Source organism: Phaseolus vulgaris, chromosome 9 (genome assembly GCF_000499845.2).
Source record: "Phaseolus vulgaris cultivar G19833 chromosome 9, P. vulgaris v2.0, whole genome shotgun sequence".
Classification (NCBI taxonomy): Eukaryota; Viridiplantae; Streptophyta; class Magnoliopsida; order Fabales; family Fabaceae; genus Phaseolus; species Phaseolus vulgaris.
In genome coordinates, this window is record NC_023751.2 from 36629848 (window position 1) to 36650418 (window position 20571).

Consider the following 20571-nt stretch of genomic DNA (forward strand, 5'->3'; position numbering starts at 1 on the left):
AATTTAAAATTTAAAAATTTTTAAATTTTCAAAAATTTAAAATTTTTTAAACCCAAAAAAATCTTTAAATTTTAAAATTTCAAAATTTTCATATTTCAGAATTTTCAAATTTCGAAATTTCGAAATTTTGAATTTTAAAATTTTTAAAATTTTAAATTTAAATCTAAACCGAAGGCTTTATAAACCCATCAAATATTTTTTTTGTTTTCTATTTTCTTATTCAAAATATTAGTTGTAATTTTGTTTCAAGACCACGAAATCAAATCAATAGTGTTTTTCAATGGCTTTTACACGGTTGACTCTTGCAAATTCGTAAGTATGTATATAATTATTGTTTTGTGTTTCTTATAATAATTACCAAAACCATTCCATTAACAAGATTCTCCATTTTTTGTTTTGTGAACATTTATAACTCTCTCAAATTAATCTTTTGGTCTCATTACCTTTTCTCTCTATTCTTTGTATCTCTTTTCTTCCTTAATCTCTTTTAATTTTATTATATGCGATTTGCAGTTTGAAGAACTTTCATGCGTTATGGCCTGAGATTTGCAAGCTATTGTGGGATGCACCATTGCCCTACCAACCACTATGGACAACCCAAATCTCATTCTTTCTCAAGGTTTTTGTGCTAAACAATATGACCTATTTTGTGATTTTCATAAATTCTCATAAACCAAAATGGTGAATTTTAAATTTGCGAAATTTTTAAATTTCAAAAAATTTCAATTTTTCAAAATTTCAAACCCTAAATTAAAACACTTCAAAAAATTTAAAATTTAAAATTTAAAAATTCTTGAATTTTCAAAAAATTTAAATTTTTTAAACCCAAAAAATCTTTAAATTTTAAAATTTCGAAATATTCATATTTCAAAATTTTCAAATTTCGAAATTTTGAATTTTAAAATTTTTTAAATTTTCAAAATTTTAAATTTAAATCTAAACTGAAGACTTTATAAACCCATCAAATATCTTTTTCGTTTTCTATTTTCTTATTCAAAATATTAGTCGTAATTTTGTTTCAAGAACCACGAAATCAAATCAACCAGTAAGTAGTGTTTTTCAATGGCTTCTACATAGTTGACTCTTTGTAAGTATGTATATAATTATTGTTTTGTGTTTCTTATAATAATTACCAAAACCATTCCATTAACAAGATTCTCCATTTTTTGTTTCGTGAACATTTATAACTCTCTCAAATTAATCATTGGTGTTTCACTATCTTATCTCCCCACATTCAACTTTTCCTATCCATGTTACAAAGACCAAGGTCAAAGACTAATGGGAATGTGGAAAAATCATAAACCAATGAATGGTGACACTTTACTCCAGATGAGGACGCTTGTGTTTTCAGAATTGAAGTGCTCCCATTTTGCCTTCACAGGGTGCAAGAGTTACACGGTCGAAAAAGGTAGATACTTTTAGGAGTCTGTGGTGTAAAGAAACTCAACAAAGCAACAACAATAATGATTCTTTGGGGATTGTTTTTTTCCATTAAAGGGGTTTTGCCTTGAGTCTCCTTTGGAGAATTGTGTGTTCCTATATATTTTGGGATTATTATTTTACAATCACATGGTGATGAGTGTGCATTTGCCCATTGGAAATAATGAAGAAGATGAGAAGACCAAACTTTTGGTTAAATGGAACTTCATTCTAAAATATTGATTCATGTTAGCAATGAGAATGGAAGTAATAAAATTAATAGTAATGTTGAAAGAGAGGGTGAAAAAGGTGAATGATGTTTGCTCTGAATTATTTTGTATTTTGTTTTCACTTTTACTAATAATGTGTAAATAATAATATTATTTATTTAATTTTACTATTAAACATAATTATATAAAAATAAAAAATACGGATACACAGCCACGTGAGTGCTTGTGTTCCCGCTCTTTACAATAAAAGAAATAGGTACAAAATTTTGATTTTTTTTTTAAATAATAATAAATAATAAATATAATACAAATAATTATGAGAACTTTTTTACATTATTACAATAAAAAAATAGGTACAGAGCTTTGATTTTTTTTTTCAAATAATAAATATAATACAAATAATTATGAGAACTTTTTTACATTTAATTAAAATAGGTTTCGTAACATTAAACTATTATATTAAAGAGATCATTCTAGATTTAGAAACATTTTGAACACTGCGCCAAGAGGCGCTACTCGATTGTGCCCGCGACGCGCACTCCAACAAGAACGTAGGAGCCGCGTCACTGCCTTGCACCCCAACGCTGAATCTGAAGATGAAGAACCACTTGTGCTACTCCACAACGCCACCTAAAAACACGATCACACCAAGAACGCAGCCAAGACGAAACCCTAGCCGTGTGAGGACAAGGTTGGTGATTATTTGAAGCCTTAGCTATTTGAATGCAGTCTGTCAAAATAAAAAGATTGGTTGAGGATTAAATTGTGGAAATTCTGTTATTCTGTTTAGAATTTCCTCTATTTGATTTTTTCGGATTTGATCACCAAACATAAGGATTCCGTAGTCATTTGTTTCTCTGCAATGGTGTTTGCATTATTTTTCATGATATATCATTCTTCGTTTTGAATTTGTGTTATTGTTTGTATACTTCGTCTTTTTGAGCAACTAAAGCAACGACTGTGCGAGGTAAAATGTAACCCTAAACTCTAGCTCTTTATCCAATGAAGCTTTTGAATTTTGTTGTGCATTTATTCGTGACTGGCTAAACTTGTTTGGATTTTCTGTTTTTTATTGGATTCTCGTGGCTAGGTTTTGGTAACCTGAATTCTTTAGTGTAGTTATCATTTCCCCTGATTCTTGATTGTTGTTTTGAGAGGGTAGGGTTTGGGAAAAGTCAGGATATCCTAATTTCTTGATGATTTTCGTCTCTATTGTTGGATTGAATGGTGTTCGATGTTTGAATTATTTTCTCTACTTGATCTCCAAGGATTGAGTTGTGGAAATTCTGTTATCTGTGAAACTAAATATTTCTTTGATGGTTTGATTATATAATCTTGGTTGTATTTTGATGGTTTATGGTTCATAAGAGGCATTTTGTGGGATGAGCATGGGACAAGTGTGGTTGGCTTTTACTCTTTGATTTGATGGTTTGCTTCTTGGTTTGAAAAGTTCACTACTCAATTTTGATGCCTTCTCGGATAATCCTCTAATATAGGTCTTTGGCTCTTTTATTAGTTTTCCAAACCTTTCAATTCATCATTCTTGTTGGAATTGTTATTTTATTTCTGAAAATTAAAGCGACACTGTTTTTTGTCACGATGATTTTTGTGACCACTAGGGGTATGGGCTGGCTTCATTTGTGTGGCTTCATCTTCAACACCATCTTCGCGGAATCAGTGCCAAATAGGATCCAATTTTGTTGCCTCTCGAATTTGAAGGACACTAGACGAAATTATTTGATCCGCGTAGATGGTGTTGCGGGAGTAGCCGCGGATGAGAAGGGCTGTGGCCACAGTTCAGCAATTTGAGTTTCTGACCCTAAATCCTAAAGAGTTTAAAACTGCTGCAACTCAGGATATCCTAATTTCTTGTTGAGTTTCGCCTCTATTGTTGGATTGAATGGTGTTTGATGTTTGTATTATTTTCTCTACTTGATCTCCAAGGATTGAGTTGTGGAAATTCTGTTATCTGTGAAGCTAAATAATTGTTTGATGGTTTGATTATAATCTTTGTTGTATTTTGATGGTTTATGGTTCACAAGAGGCATTTTGTGGGATGAGCATGGGACAAGTGCGACTGGCCTTTACTCTTTGATTTGATGGTTGGCTTATTGGTTGGAAAAGTTCACTACTCAATTTTGATGCCTTCTCGGATAATACTCTAATATAGGTCTTTGGTTCTTTTATTGTTTTCCAAACCTTTCCATTCACCATTCTTGTTAAAATTGTTATTTTATTTCTGAAAATTAAAGTAACACTGTTTTTCGTCATGGGTGATTTTTTGGACCACCAGGGGTATGGTCTGGCTTCATTTGTGTGGCTTCATCTTCAACACCATCTTTGCGGAATCAGTGCCAAATAGAATCCAATTTTGTTGCCTCTCGAATTTGAAGGACACTAGATGAAATTATTTGATCCGCGTAGATGGTGTTGTGGGAGTAGCCGCACGGATGAGAAGGGTTGCGCCCACAGTTCAGCAATTCGAGTTTCTGACCCTAAATCCTATAGAGTTTAAAACTGCTGCAACTCAGGATATCCTAATTTCTTGATGAGTTTCGCCTCTATTGTTGGATTGAATGGTGTTTGATGTTTGTATTATTTTCTCTACTTGATCTCCAAGGATTGAGTTGTGGAAATTCTGTTATTTGTGAAGCTAAATATTTCATTGATGGTTTGAATATAATCTTTGTTGTATTTTGATGGTTTATGGTTCATAAGAGGCATTTTGTGGGATGAGCATGGGACAAGTACGGTTGGCCTTTACTCTTTGATTTGATGGTTGGCTTATTGGTTTCAAAAGTTCACTACTCAATTTTGAGGCCTTCTCGAATAATACTCTAATATAGGTCTTTGGCTCTTTTATTGTTTTCCAAACCTTTCCATTCCTCATTCTTGTTGGAATTGTTATTTTATTTCTGTAAATTAAAGTGACACTGTTTTTCATCATGGGTGATTTTTTAGACCACCACGGGTATGGCCTGGCTTCATTTGTGTTGTTTCATCTTCAACACCATCTTCGCGGAATCAGTGCCAAATAGGAACCAATATTGTTGCCTCTCGAATTTGAAGGACACTAGACGACATTATTTGATCTGCATAGATGGTGTAGCGGGAGTAGCCGCACGGATGAGAAGGTTTGTTGCCACAGTTCAGCAATTCGAGTTTCTGAACCTAAATCCTAGAGTTTAAAACTGCTGCAACTCAGGATATTCTAATTTCTTGATGAGTTTCGCCTCTATTGTTGGATTGAATGGTGTTCGATGTTGAATTATTTTCTCTACTTGTTCTTCAAGGATTGAGTTGTGGAAATTCTATTATCTGTGAAGCTAAACATTTCTTTGATGGTTTGATTATAATCTTTTTTGTATTTTGATGGTTTATGGTTCATAAGAGGCATTTTGTGGGATGAGAATGGGACAAGTGTGGTTGGCTTTAACTCTTTGATTTGATGGTTTTCTTCTTGGTTTGAAAAGTTCACTACTCAGTTTTGATGCCTTCTCGGATAATCCTCTAATATAGGTCTTTGTCTCTTTTATTAGTTTTCCAAACTTTTCAATTCATCATTCTTGTTGGAATTGTTATTTTATTTCTGAAAATTAAAGTGACACTGTTTTTCGTCATGGGTGATTTTTTAGACCACCAGGGGTATGGTCTGGCTTCATTTGTGTGGCTTCATCTTCAACACCATCTTGTTGAATCAGTGCCAAATAGGATCCAATTTTGTTGCCTCTCGAATTTGAAGGACCATAGACGAAATTATTTGATCCGCGTGGATGGTGTTGCGGGAGTAGCCGCACGGATGAGAAAGGTTGTGCCCACAGTTCAGCAATTTGAGTTTCTGATCCTAAATCCTATAGAGTTTAAAACTGCTGCAACTCAGGATATCTTAATTTCTTGATGAATTTCGCCTCTATTGTTGGATTGAATGCTGTTTGATGTTTGTTTTATTTTCTCTACTTGATCTCCAAGGATTGAGTTGTGGAAATTCTGTTATTTGTGAAGCTAAATATTTCATTGATGGTTTGAATATAATCTCTGTTGTATTTTGATGGTTTATGGTTCATAAGAGGCATTTTGTGGGATGAGCATGGGACAAGTGCGGTTGGCCTTTACTCTTTAATTTGATGGTTGGCTTATTGGTTTGAAAAGTTCGCTACTCAATATTGATCCCTTCTCGGATAATACTCTAATATAGGTCTTTGGCTCTTTTATTGTTTTCCAAACCTTTCCATTCACCATTCTTGTTGGAATTGTTATTTTATTTCTGAAAATTAAAGTGACACTGTTTTTCGTCATGGGTGATTTTTTAGACCACTAGGGGTATGGTGTGGCTTCATCTTCAACACCATCTTTGCGAAATCAGTGCCAAATAGGATCCAATTTTGTTGCCTCTCGAATTTGAGGACACTAGACCACATTATTTTATCTGCATAGATGGCGTTGCGGGAGTAGCTGCGCGGATGAGAGGGTTTGTTGCCAGAGTTCAGCAATTCGAGTTTCTGACCCTAAATCCTATAGAGTTTAAAACTGCTGCAACTCAGGATATTCTAATTTCTTGATGAGTTTCTGCTTTATTGTTTGATTGAATGGTGTTCGATGTTTGAATTATTTTCTCTACTTGATCTCCAAGGATTGAGTTCTGTAAATTCTGTTATTTGTGAAGCTAAATATTTCTTTGATGGTTTGATTACAATCTTTGTCGTATTTTGATGGTTTATGGTTCATAAGAGGCATTTTGTGGGATGAGCATGGGACAAGTGCGGTTGGCCTTTACTCTTTGATTTGATGATTGGCTTATTGGTTTGAAGAGTTCACTACTCAATTTTGATGCCTTCTCTAATAATTCTCTAATATAGGTCTTTGGCTCTTTTATTGTTTTCCAAACCTTTCCATTCACCATTTTTGTTAGAATTGTTATTTTATTTCTGAAAATTAAAGTGACACTGTTTTTCGTAATGGGTGATTTTTTAGACCACCAGGGTATGGCCTGGCTTCATTTGTGTTGCTTCATCTTCAACACCATCTTCGCGGAATCTGTGCCAAATAGGATCCAATTTTGTTGCCTCTCGAATTTGGAGGAAACTAGACCACATTATTTGGTCTGCATAGATGGCGTTGCGGGAGTAGCTGCACGGATGAGAAGGTTTGTTGCCACAGTTCAGCAATTCGAGTTTCTGACCCTAAATGCTATAGAGTTTAAAACTGCTGCAACTCAGGATAATCTAATTTCTTGATGAGTTTCGCCTCTATTGTTGGATTGAATGGTGTTCGATGTTTGAATTATTTTCTCTACTTGATCTCCAAGGATTGAGTTGTGGAAATTCTGTTATCCGTGAAGCTAAATATTTCTTTGATGGTTTGATGGTTCGTAAGAGGCATTTTGTGGGATGAGCATGGGACAAGTGTTGTTGGCTTTTACTCTTTGATTTGATGGTTTGCTTCTTGGTTTGAAAAGTTCACTACTCAGTTTTGATTCCTTCTCGGATAATCCTCTAATATAGGTCTTTGGCTCTTTTATTAGTTTTCCAAACTTTTCAATTCATCATTCTTGTTGGAATTGTTATTTTATTTCTGAAAATCAAAGTGACACTGTTTTTCGTCATGGGTGATTTTTTAGACCACCAGGGGTATGGTCTGGCTTTATTTGTGTGGCTTCATCTTCAACACCATCTTCACGGAATCAGTGCCAAATAGGATCCAATTTTGTTGCCTCTCGAATTTGAAGGACACTAGACGACATTATTTGATCTGCATAGATGGTGTTGCGGGAGTAGCCGCACGGATGAGAAGGTTTGTTGCCACAGTTCAGCAATTCGAGTTTCTGACCCTAAATCCTATAGTTTAAAACTGCTGCAACTCTGCAACTCAGGATATTCTAATTTCTGGATGAGTTTCGCCTCTATTGTTGGATTGAATGGTGTTCGATGTTTGAATTATTTTCTCTACTTATCTTCAAGGATTGAGTTGTGGAAATTCTGTTATCTGTGAAGCTAAATATTTCTTTGACGGTTTGATTATAATCTTTGTTGTATTTTGATGGCTTATGGTTCATAAGAGGCATTTTGTGGGATGAGCATGGGACATGTGCGGTTGGCTTTTACTCTTTGATTTGATGGTTGGCTTCTTGGTTTTTAAAGTTCACTACTCAATTTTGATGCCTTCTCGGATAATACTCTAATATAGGTCTTTGGCTCTTTTATTGTTTTCTAAACCTTTCAATTCATTATTCTTGTTGGAATTGTTATTTTATTTCTGAAAATTAAAGCGACACTGTTTTTCGTCATGGGTGATTTTTGTGACCACTAGGGGTATGGGCTGGCAACATAACCGTAAGCATTTTCTGACTGAGTATTAAAGCATTCATTCCTTTTCAGCATTTTCTGACTTGGTAATAAAAATCATTAGATTAAAACGACTTACAACTTGGGATCACCTAATTTTTTTGAGTTTCCTTTCTACTTATTTGTGCTAGCCGAGATCTCTATTATATCTTCATTCTGAATTTGCTATTTTCTTCTCTGGGTTTTGTTCTTTGGTTGTTTTCTTCTTTTTCGTATCAGGAATTGTTCCTATCTTGAAGGCATTGGAGTAGCATGTGAAAACTGTTACTTGGCAATTTTGGAGAATTACTCTTGGTAGGGGTAGGCAAAAACTGTCACTCACTCGCTCACTGACTCTTTGGTGTTCTGTTTTAGATCTGAAGCGACATAACTGTAAGCATTTTCTGACTGAGTATTAAAGCATTCATTCCTTTTCAGCATTTTCTGACTTTGTATTAAAAATCATAAGATTAGAACGACTTGCAACTTGGGATAACCTAATTTTTTATGAGTTTCCTTTCTATTTATTTGTTCTAGCCGTGATCTCTATTATATCTTCATTCTGAACTTGCTATTTTCTTTTGTGGGTTTTGTTCTTTGGTTGTTTTCTTCTGTTTCATATCAGGAATTGTTCCTATCATAAAGGCATTGGAGTAGCTTTAGAAAACTGTTACTTAGCAATTTGGAGAATTACTCTTGGTAGGGGTTTTTGCCTTACTGTCACTCACTCACTGACTCGTTCGTGTTCTGTTTCAGATCTGAAGCGACATAACCCTAAGCTTCACGTGGTATGTAGTCTTCTCTCTCACCATATTCTCTGTAACATCATGGTGATTTGCCCTTTCTTTTATTTTTCTTTCATAATTTTTTTTTGTTATTTGTTGATCATTTGGTTATTTTAGCCTTAGTTTCCTAGAGACTTTCCATTCTGCTGTTATTGTTAGCTTAATTAGCTTTCCCTGCATTGGATTATGCTCTATCGTATGTAGTGGGATTTGGGGTCTGCTGATATTGTTGTCTGATATTGGGGATGAGGTGTTGGTTGAGGTGGTTTGGAGAGAATTTGTTTGGAAGTTGAACTGGAGGTGCATGTGGTAAACCCTGCTGTGGGGGAGGTTTAGGAGAAGCATTAGGGGGAGGAAAACGGGAATTGATTGAGGAAGATTAGCAGGGGTAGGAAGTTGTGGTTGAGATTCCACAGGAGCAAGAACAACTTGCTTTGCTCATGGCAGAATCATAGTGATTGAGTTAACGAATTAATGTAACAGATTGAATCTTAATCAATAGTCATTTTGCATGTCTAGATCAGCAATATCTGTTGGCTAAAAATGTTTATAGCACAATTCGTGAAATCAAATGTCTGTCAAACACTCTACAATACATGTATAAAATGCACTATGCTAGTTAATATTAAGCAGTGATAAGTAAGTGTAGCAGAGATGAGATGGTTAGACATGAGAAAAGATAAAATTAAGAACAAATATATTTCGGAGAAAGTTGAATTATCTCCTCATGGCAGAATCATAGTGATTGAGTTAACGAATTAATGTAACAGATTGAATCTTAATCAATAGTCATTTTGCATGTCTAGATCAGCAATATCTGTTGGCTAAAAATGTTTATAGCACAATTCGTGAAATCAAATGTCTGTCAAACACTCTACAATACATGTATAAGATGGTCAATGCTCTATGCTAGTTAATATTAAGCAGTGATAAGTAAGTGTAGCAGAGATGAGATGGTTAGACATGAGAAAAGATAAAATTAAGAACAAATATATTTCGGAGAAAGTTGAATTATCTCCTATTGAGAAGATTATGATTGGACATATGAGAAGCACAATATAAGCTATATCAAGAAATAAAAGATAATTCAAGGGGAAGATAATTCAATCAAAAGTAATAAAGGAATGCTAAATGAAGCTTCAGAAAAAAACGTAGAAAATACTTTTACTATAAAGAGTTTTACTGAAAGTTTGGCCTTTGTCTTTTTTATATCAAGTCACTGGATATTCATACTCTAAAGTTCCTTCTAAGGTTCTTAATCTTTTTTAATTTATGAAATATTTTGAAGCTAGTCTAGAAGCATGATTCTTTTTAAGAGGCATTTAAACTTTAGTTGGCAAGTACAATATCTGTTTTACATGCATTTTGAATTTATTTATTTTACTCTAGTTTGTAGAGTCAGATTTAATTGAATTTTACTCAACTTTCAGGAATTATTAGATAACTTTTAATATTTGACAAGATTTAGTTATAATAATTCCACTCTTTTGCTCCTAATGTTCTATTTTATTTGAGTCTTGTTCAATGGGCTTTGCCACTGGCGGAAAAACATTATTTTTTTTACCACTCCTTTTTACTTCTCAGTGTACTTCCTATTTTTTTCTTAATTTATTTTTGGTGCCTAACAATAAATCATTTTTGCCAGACATATTGTCCTAGTCATTTGATTGTAAATGTGGACATTGATTATTGACAAGTTAATGCATATCCAACTGCACTAAAATGCCTATGTGGCATATGGATTTCATAATTAATCATGCTAAGCTTGATATAACTGTGGTTTGTTTCAAACATACTTACATGGATGTCCTAAACTTAAAAGTTAAATTACAAAATTTCAATCTTTTTGATACTCTATATTTTGTTTATCTTTCTTTAGATTGATTGACTTGGTTCATAGGATCTGTTGTTGGCTGATCAGTTCTCAAAATTGAAGGTGAATGGCATTTAATCTTCATTTTGGCATATTTTTAGTATTGTACTAATTTCTAGCTAACTTGTTTAGTGACCCTGTTATTAATATGGACACATGAAATTTTGTCTGTTGCTTTCTAAGACTTTAACTTTACTAGTCTGTATAGTTGCAAATAGTATGAAAAGAAAATATGATAGGTACCAGACAAGACAATGTAAACGGGACGGGATGCAAGTATGATATATTGACTGATATCAAGAGTGTGAGACTGTATACACAAGAGAACATGAAGATACTGCAAATGTCTCTTGTTTTTTTCTCTAAGGGACTAATTATAATTATTATGGTTTCACTTCCCTGAATTAATTTATTATGGTCTTAATTGCTTTGATGCTTTGCAGATATTTTTTTCAAACGGGATATCCTCTTCATCTGCCATCTGGTGGAAGCCTAGGGAGGTAGTAAGGATTTATATCTCCAATCTCTGCAGCAGCCTTGTTCAATGGGCTTTGGAGTTCATGTTTTTTGTTTCACACATAAAACATAGGTTTTATTCGTTGCTTTTATTATTTTCTTTGCTGCTACTATTCATGGATAAACTTGTGGACTGGGGATTACCTCTTTATGACAGACACTATAAACGTCTATGTCAGCCATTTTATTTTCTCTTTCTAGTCCCCTGAGACATTTCTTTCAGAAATGAAGTCATTTAATAGCAAAGAGTTTCGTTTCCTTCCATTTTCTTTTTTGTCAAAACAACCTTTGCTTCTTTCTTCTTACTTCTCAGCTAGGTTATTTAGTTTCACTGCATTCTTGGATGTGTTATTTGTAAGTGTCGTGGTTATTCATTCGAGGACTGAGTTCCATTCCCTTCGACTTGCATTTGTTTGTGTTCATTGCTATCAAACAACTTTCTTACTTTTCCTACACATTTGTGTTTCTCATAGGCTTGGGATGCGTTTTGGGTTTATAAGAGTACTAGAGGCACTTGAATTTGGGGGAGGATTTGTCTTTTACTATGTGGTTGGTTGTTGAAGCAGTGGCTGTCTTTGTGAATTCCGGATATGATCTTATACTCTTTACTGGTCTGATCATCTTATTGATTGCTATATTTCTCAATTTTAATCTCAATTTTAATCCCTTCCTGATCTTGTTCAATCTCAGAAGCTTGTTAATTTGTTCTTATCATGTAATTTTTCTTGACATAAAGGTTGAATTGTCAACCTGTTTCTCTCCATCAGTACTTGGAATTGTTTCTTGTAATTTTCCTGCACTGCATGTAATCTCTTAAGATAGAGATTAGTTTTCTCGATTTAATTCTCCTGGCTTCCGCTCGTCCTTTACAGGGAGATCATGGATGTGTGTTAGTTATATGTTTGGGAAACATGTTGTTCATGTGAAACTTAAGGTTTTCTTAATCTTTTGCATTCATTATTTTCTTTCTAGTTATTATTCTTTGGATAATCGTGCAGGGTGGGATTTCATGCCTAATTGTAACAGGCATAAGAGTTTAAGCAGGATTCTGGTTGAGGATTAAAAAACATAGATTTGAATATAGTTCTTGTTTGATTATTGAAATCCATCAAATCTAGCTATTTGATTTGTGATTATGTTGATTCCTTTTCAGAACACTAAAGGTTGACAATAATACAGTGCTTGGTGAAGATGTCTCCCTTTTATTTGAAACTTTGTACATTGAACATATTTAGACTGATATGTGAGGTAGGATGTGGAAACACTAGCCAGGGATATGTGAACCTTTAGGTTTTGTGACCCTTATATTTCTTATGTCTTCATTTGTGGAATTTGATCCTTTTACATGGTGCAATTGAAAGTATTGAAAATAGATCATTATTGATCTTTAGTATAGTACCGGATTAGTTTTGGATTTGTTTAGGTGTAGCAAATTTGAAAGGTCATTTTTTTAGTTATTACTTCATTTACTAAATTATCAAGAGCATTGGACAATTTGATTTTGTATTGTTTTGTTTGCTGCGAAATAATCTTGCATTTTATTGTTTTTAGTAGTTTTGGGTTACATTCTGAATATGTCCCAACCACATCCTTGATCTGATATGATCTCTTCTATCTTACAATATGATAATGATCTCCAACATGAAGGTGTATTTAGTTCTATCTCCAATATGAGAGCACTGTTCAGTTTTCTCTCTAATATGAGAATGAGAGTATATGAAAGCTCTATTTAGTTCTATCTCCAATATGGGAATGAGAAACAACAGAATTTGGAATATTTGGAATGACCCTGATGATTTGATTATCTGTTGCAGTGAAGACTTAATGTGATGCTTTAGGTTTTATTCCATTTCCATTCACTATTTATGATCATTGAAGTTATAAGATATACAAGTACATCCAGTGTTAATTGAGACGGCAGCTCATGATTGCCTAATTTCTTCTGAGGTTCCAACTTTTATTATTCAGAGTATGTAAAGTTTGAAAAAATATCATTGTGTTATGTGCTTGTTTTAGTCTAGCTATCTCTTCCCTTAATTGTTGTTTGACCAGGGTAGGTATGAGTTTTTTGAAATATGTTAGTGTTTGTCAAATGTTTGGTGCCAAGAGTCGTGAAATTTTGACCTCATGGTTTTTTGGTCCTCTTGGTTGGAATCAAGCACAAGTGGACCCAAAATGACGTTGGCAAGTTTTAGGGGCAAAACCAAGTCATCTATCTTGGTTTGATTTGTACTTAGTCATGTATTGAGGTTTTGGTGACTAGTGAGATTTTGGTATCAAAAGTCATGAAATTTTAACTTCATGGTTTGTTAACCTTCTTGGTGGGAATCAACCACAAATGAGACTCAAAATGATGTTGGGAAGGTTTGGGAAAATCAAGCCATCTTGAAGTTTTTTGAATTTTTGGAAATTTGACAGTTTTGAAAAAAAAATCACGAAATTCAAAATCTTGGCCAATCTTAATGAAATATGGTGGGCATCTTCTTGATATTATTATGTGATGGATTGAGAAAAAACATTCAAAAAATCGTTGTTTAGAAAATCGTTCGACTTGTGACCCAAAGTTGGAACTTGCCATATTCAATTTAGAAACTTTGTGGGATTCATCGTGTGGCTTATTTTAACATTTGTAATGGATGAATGGTGCCAAATTGGGGTTAATTTTGTTGTCTCTTGATTTTCTAAGGACCTTAGGTGACACTGTTTTTCGTCATGGGTGATTTTTGTGACCATCAGGGGTATGACCTGGCTTCATTTGTGTTGTTTCTCCTTCAACACCCCTTTGTGAAATTGGTGTCAAATAGGACTCAATTTTATTGTGTCTCGAATTTGAAGGGTACTAGACGACATCATTTGATCTGCATATATGGTTTTGCGGGAGTAATCGTACCTATGAGAAAGGTTGTGACCATCTGTGGAGAGGCTTCACTTCATTGGCGTGGCTTCTTCAACACCATCTTCGCAGATTTGGTGTTAAATAAGGTCAAATTTTGTTGCCTCTCAAATTTTAAGGACATTAGGCGATATCATTTGATCCACATAGATGGTGTTGGGAGTAACCGCACGAATGAAGAAGAGTTTTATCTTTGGTGATCACTTGAGGGAAGGCCTGACTTCATTGGCATGTCTTCTTCAATACCATCTTCATGAAATCAGTAAAAAGTAGGGTCCAATTTTGTTGCCTCTCGAAACTGAAGGATACTAGGCAACATCATTTGATCTAATTGGATGGTGTTGGGGTACTAGCCACAAGGATGCTAGGATGAGACAGGTTGAAACTTTGGCTTCGTGATCACGAGAAGTTGGGCTATGCATGTAGATTGTTCATTTCCAATCTAATGATGTGAACGGTGTTTCCATTTGCTTACTTGCCAATGGTGAGTGAGGGGTGGACCATGTCGTGGTGTGGTGTCTTAAGGGTGAGTGAGTTGCAGTGAGGATGTTTTTGTTTGTTGGCTCCATGCTCGTTAGTCCCTATGTTGCCTACCTATTGAACGATATATGTGTCGCTGAGAAGAAATGTTTTCGTCTAGGATTCTATGTGGAGGTCTTAGGGGATCGCAAATTCACGCAGTTTCTTGCGAACTTGAGGGTGAGTGAGTTGTAACGAGGATGTTTTTGTTGGTTGGTTCCATGCCTTGTGCATTGAACGGTTAGACATGCATCTTTTCTTTCCCACCTTGTTGCTTACTAAACGATATTTGTGTAGCTTAAAAGAAGTGTTCCCATCTAGGATTCTATGCGGAGGTTAATAGTTGTCGTTTTTCTGTCAAATTTCTCTAACGCTAGAGAGAGGATAGTATAGAAGTGGTCATATGATTACAAGTCATTTTTCAACGAATCCAATAATGATTTCGTGAACATAATTCAAAACCTATTTGCAAACAATGAAAACTAGCAATAACACTGAAGCAAAAGGGGTTGTGATCGCTAAACAGAAAAATATAAATGATGATTTAGATTAGTAAAGAAGGCAAATTGACTCCTAAGTTCTTCCACCAATGAATTTATTACAGGTTCTCTAAAGATTATTACTTTCTCAATCCTCAAACGCAACTAAACCAGATTGAACATGTGTCAATCTGATTCAACTGAAGCTCACTAGTAAAGTATGCGTATATTCAATGAAAATACTTATCTTCTTTCTCTTGAATCATCTGTCCAAGAAATTAATTAGATAAATATGAACTAACTAAAAAACTAAACTTTAAGATAAGGAAAACTCTCAATCATACGTTATAGTACAACTTTTCACAAAATTCAGTTATTCAAGAGATAAGAAGATAAAAACAACTCCTATAAAGAATTGAAAAATGAAACTTTTATTGATCAAAATCTCATAACTCAATGAAAAACTATAAAGAAATCAACCAAAAAGGTTTAGTCAATGGCGAGTGAAGGGTGGACCATTTTGTGGTGTGGTGTTTAGCGAATGTGAGGGTGAGTGAGTTGTAACGAGGATGCTTTTGTTGGTTGGCTCCATGTCGTGTGCATTCATGCATCCTTCTCACTCCCACCTTGTGCCTTGGGTGACCATGCTCGGTTAGTCCCTATGTTGCCTACTTACTAAAAGGTATTCGTGTGTAGGTCTTGGGGATCACAAAGTCCCAAACGGTCCACTTTATTTGTGCAAATGCAGGACGACGGTTTCTTCCTGCACCTCCATATCTTCTTTTGCCACCTCCATACACAATACGAAAATACATTTTTATCCTTTTTGTTGCCCCATAAACTAGTTTCTGAATTATGTAATTCGAAATACATTTGAAAAAAGACTTCTGGATTACATAATCTGAAAGCTAAATAAGACTTTCGGATTATGTAATTTGACTTTTAGATTATGTAATTTGAAAAGTAATAATCCCATAAACTAGTTTCTGAATTATGTAATCCGAAATACATTTGAAAAAAGACTTCTGGATTACATTATCTGGAAGCTAAATAAGACTTTCGGATTATGTAATTTGACTTTTAGATTATGTAATTCGAAAAGTAATAATGCATCTGAAAAAAGGCTTCCGGATTACATAATTTGAAAGTTAATTATAAATTTGAAAAATAATTTTCGAATTATGTAACCCAAAATATTATAGAGGGGTATTTTTGGAAATTTAAAAATATATGGAGGTGAGAGAAGAAGGTATGGAGGTGCAGGAAGAAACAGTTTGCAGGGACATTGTGGCACACATGGCAGGGCGGATATTTCAGATGCAATTTTTAAGCTACACCCTTACATTTTTCTTCCTGCACCCCCACAATTATATGCAAAGATTAAATTGTCCCTATTATTCTTTAAAGATCATAAAATGCACTTGAATTGTATTTATTTTTTGCATTATGGATTACGGAATCCAGAAAAATTTTGGATTGGCATTCCCAGTAAAATTTCGGATCCACCAATCCGTAATTTAAAATATGCATCATTCAAAAAAAGCATTATGGATCCACCAATCCGTAACAGAAATATGCATTCCGGATTCAAAAAATCTGTAATTTAAAAAAAAAAAGAATTCTGGATCCAAAAATCCATAATAAAATTAGACTTATGGATTCAGCAATCTGGAAATCCGGAAATCAATAATTTATACAAAAATTGCTTCTGGAATACCCCCTCATCCGAAAAAAAAAATTATTCAGTTTTGGATTGCTGAATCCGTAGCACACTCCCAGATTCCTATTTTCGGTAACTATGGTGTCCTAATTTCGGAATTTAGAAAATTGTGGGGGTGCAGGAAGATAAATGTAGGGGTGCAGGAAGAAGAAGCCTTTTTAAGAATCGGTTGCCTACCAAGAATGACACTACCTTAACGTGTGCAACCATGTTATTGCCATTGCATGGTAGTCAACTACGAATGCTACCTTTGAAAAATATAAAAATAAGATGAATCATACTTTAAAATCTAAAATAGCAATAAAAAAGTCATATACTTGAGAACTCAAATTCTAATTATATCTTGTATAATTCTATAGTCTCATAGTTTTTTCATGAGATGAAACAAAATAATTTCTTAATTATATCTATTATGATACTTCTATCAAATATATAAAAAACATTTAATTTGAATATTTTCTCCCTCGATATATATACAACTTTCACATTTTTCTGAAAAACTTAAAACCTCAAACATTACATTATTGTGAAGGTATATTTTTGCAATGAATAGGAATTTTGAAAACATTTATATATGTTTTTAATTATGAGGGTACATGTTTTTTTAGTCTAAATATGTTTATCAAATTAAATTTGAATATATTTATTATGTGTTTATTTATAATTTTTTAACCGTTTTACAAAATATTATTTTGTAGCACAATTTTAAACCTCAAATATATTATTTTATTTATAACTAGTTTTAAACATAATTTTCAAATGAAAATTTCATTCTCATGAAGTATTTTTAAATATTTTATTAGCATTATTTTGTGTGTAAAAATATTAAAAACCATTTTATACAGTTTCGCAACACATGTAATGCATGCATATTGATATGAAGTTATCATTCATATAATAAAAATGACAAAATGGAAACCAAATGTTAATATAGAAGATATATTTTTTTAGTAGAATTTACATGTACATTATTAAGATTTGTCATTATACATGTTTATAAATTCGTATGTGTAAGGTTGTAATAAACAATTTGAATGTATAATTAATATGCTCTAATGCAGAAGAAGAAAAGGTTAAAATATGTTTGTTTGATGTGATGTGATTAAGATAGGTAATCAACTCAATTTCAAGTAGGAAGAAGTTATTATATGGTTTTACAACACTACTACTACATGTAACATATAAATAAATAAGTTCAACATGATGAAGTAAGAAAATATTAATTTAACTACAAATTGAATTACTCTAATTTATAATTACGATTTGGTTAATATAATTTTAAAATTACTTAATTTTAGTAAAAAAATTGTTTTTTTTTCGGTTGTAATCTAAAACATGATTTTCAACAACGCTAGATGAAATATGCAATATAATCTTCAAAAATATTCTATTTTAACAAAAAAGTTGCTTTTTTTTTCTAATTATAATATGGTGCATAGTTTCAACATATAAGCACTTGATAAAATATGCATTAGAGTGTTCAAAGAGGTGAGTAGTGAGTGATAGGAATCCACACCAAATCATGTTTTCTTGAGTTCTATTCCCTTAAGGCAACTTCCAATCAAAATGGAAAAGCAAATTTGCAAGTGAGAATTAAACATTCACAATGCCAAGACTGATGCCAAATGGGATAAACTGAAACTTACCACCTTTGTAATCAATTGAGCTATCATGGAACCTTTCAGGATCAAATTTCTCTGCTTCAATCCAGTGATTATGATCCTTCTCAAATGCTCATGCATTAACAATCACTTTGCTTTTGGCTGGTATCTCATACCCATTAATCTCCCATTTCTCACTGCATTCCTTTGGAAGCAGCAATGGAGCAGGTGGATGCACACGCAATGTTTCTTTGATAACCGATCTCAAGTATTTCAGCTCATGAATACTTGTTTCATCCACATATCCTTTTCCATCAAAGTTCTTTCTTACCTCAGTTTGCACTTTCAACATCACCCCAGGGTTCTTCACTAATTCTGACATTATCCATAATTATTGATGAAGTTTTATTTATCATTAAAGAATAAATAAAATAAAATGAGGTATTTCAAAAGTATCTTAATTCTTATACTAAAATAAAATGAGGTATTTCAAAAGTATCTTAATTCTTATACTAATATCTTAACATAAGCTTCTTGTCATCCAATAAACTGGGAATCCAACAAACATTAGAACACATCAGCCACATTAACATACCACAACAAGATATAAAAACACATCAATTAACCCTCCAAGATTGTGGATGAAGTGTGCTTGCAGCACTGAATATGTCCTGAAAGAAATATCAGGGTGTGTTACACTTCTAACAAGTTCAATAATCACCAAAAAGTTCATCACAGTCAAATCTATCAGTTAATGTAAATAACTTAAAAACGGCTAACAACATGCTTTTACTGATATTTCAGTGATTTTCATTAAATTTTATCTGATAAGTATTTATTTTTAATAAATTTCAATCAATAATAAAAAATGTGTTTCTGTCATATCCATAAACTTGTATTATCGATCTACTTGGACTCTATCAATCATCAACCAAACGAGCAAAAAACATCATACATACAAAGTATTAGTTTTATATAGACAATTTTGCAGAGATAACTGAAACATACCAAAAGGTTGCTTTGATAGGGGGTGTTCATGGCCATTTTGTATTTATTTTGCAGAGTTGTCTGATAGGGGTGTTCGAGATCACCATTTTTCTAAAGCCTTAAGAGAACATCAACTAGATCTTCCCTATCTTCTTCACCAAAAGCCAGTGTGTCCAAAGTTTTGTCTCTGTGATCCTTGACAATGTTCTGAAGTACCTGATGGATCCTAATCCCAATAATAACTTGAAGAATTCCAATAGAAGGATACAGATCAGCCACAGAGAACCCTGCAATTGTCTCAACAACACCCTTCATATGTTCCACGTAAGCCTCTTGGTCTTGGGATTTTGTACCAAAAAGAATCTGAGATATAAGTCCATATGACAAAAAACTAATCTTCTCAGTGAGATTAATAGGTGACCCTTCACTCAAAGATATCTTCTTGACAAAATTTGACAACTCTTGCTGCTTGATTGATCTGAAGGAGTCAACATGCTTTGGTGCTAGCAGTTCCATGGTGCAAATATTTCTCATATGCCTCCAATAAGAGCTGAAGGTCATGCCCTTAGAGCCATAAGTGATAGCATCAACAACAAGCACACGAAGCCTATTTGCAAAGATGACATCATGTGTTTTCATCACTTCTTTGGCCATTTCTGGTGAAGGTACCACCATGCACCCTAGCTCTCCAAGCTGCAGATACACGAGTGGACCATATTCATGTGCCAATCTTGCTAGGGACCTATGAGTCTGAGTTCCAATTTGGTGTATGTAACTTATCATTACAAGAAAATCATGAAATAGAAACTAATTTTTATAGACTAAAATAATTAGTTGCAATACTAACTAAATTAGAAACCATTTTAAAAACTAAAAGAAAAATGGTTTCTAAATTAATTTCTATTATTGTTAAAGTTTTTAAATCGGTATCTAATTAGCAATCAAGATTTTTGCTACCAAATTTAGAAACTAAATAATTGGTAGTTAAAATAATCAAGGGTTTAGTTTCTTATTCTTATTCAGAATTCCTTCAGTTGTATTAAAGAAGATCGAAAAAAATTAGAGGGACTTTCTTTGGGGTTGGGAGTTTGAGTCTCGTGATGTTGGAGATCTTGACATTATTGATATTAAGGTCTTTAACACAACCTTGTTGAAAAATGGATTTGGCATAGGTTCGTCCAAGGGTGGTTTATGGAATGAGATTGTAGAGTCTAAGTATGGAGGTTGGA

The 20571-nt window shown here is 33.5% G+C and overlaps 1 protein-coding gene and 1 long non-coding RNA gene across 9 annotated transcripts; one reads left to right on the forward strand and one right to left on the reverse strand.

Annotated features, from left to right (window-relative positions):
- The first annotated feature begins 2117 nt into the window (after positions 1 to 2117).
- Positions 2118 to 11407, forward strand: LOC137820865 (uncharacterized). 8 transcript variants are annotated; one of them, XR_011082705.1, is made up of 7 exons: positions 2118 to 2340; positions 4368 to 4495; positions 4611 to 4783; positions 6621 to 8362; positions 8726 to 8757; positions 10634 to 10690; positions 11071 to 11407. It is a non-coding gene; the product is annotated as an uncharacterized lncRNA (long non-coding RNA). The 8 variants fall into 8 exon arrangements; XR_011082703.1 differs by lacking the exon at positions 4368 to 4495 and having other exon boundaries at positions 6621 to 7439; positions 8210 to 8362; XR_011082702.1 differs by lacking the exon at positions 4368 to 4495 and having other exon boundaries at positions 6621 to 7150; positions 7267 to 8362.
- Positions 11408 to 19435: 8028 nt separating this feature from the next.
- LOC137821653 (cytochrome P450 71D10-like) lies at positions 19436 to 20062 on the reverse strand. The gene has a single exon (XM_068626353.1). It carries the CDS (start codon positions 20015 to 20017, stop codon positions 19454 to 19456), a length of 564 nt encoding a protein of 187 aa, XP_068482454.1. The 5' UTR covers positions 20018 to 20062; the 3' UTR covers positions 19436 to 19453.
- Between the last annotated feature and the right edge of the window lie 509 nt (positions 20063 to 20571).

Bases quoted from the DNA above. Each gene is read 5' to 3' on its own strand.
- LOC137821653 (XM_068626353.1), bottom strand. From the start codon at position 20,017: ATGGTGGTACCTTCACCAGAAATGGCCAAAGAAGTGATGAAAACACAT.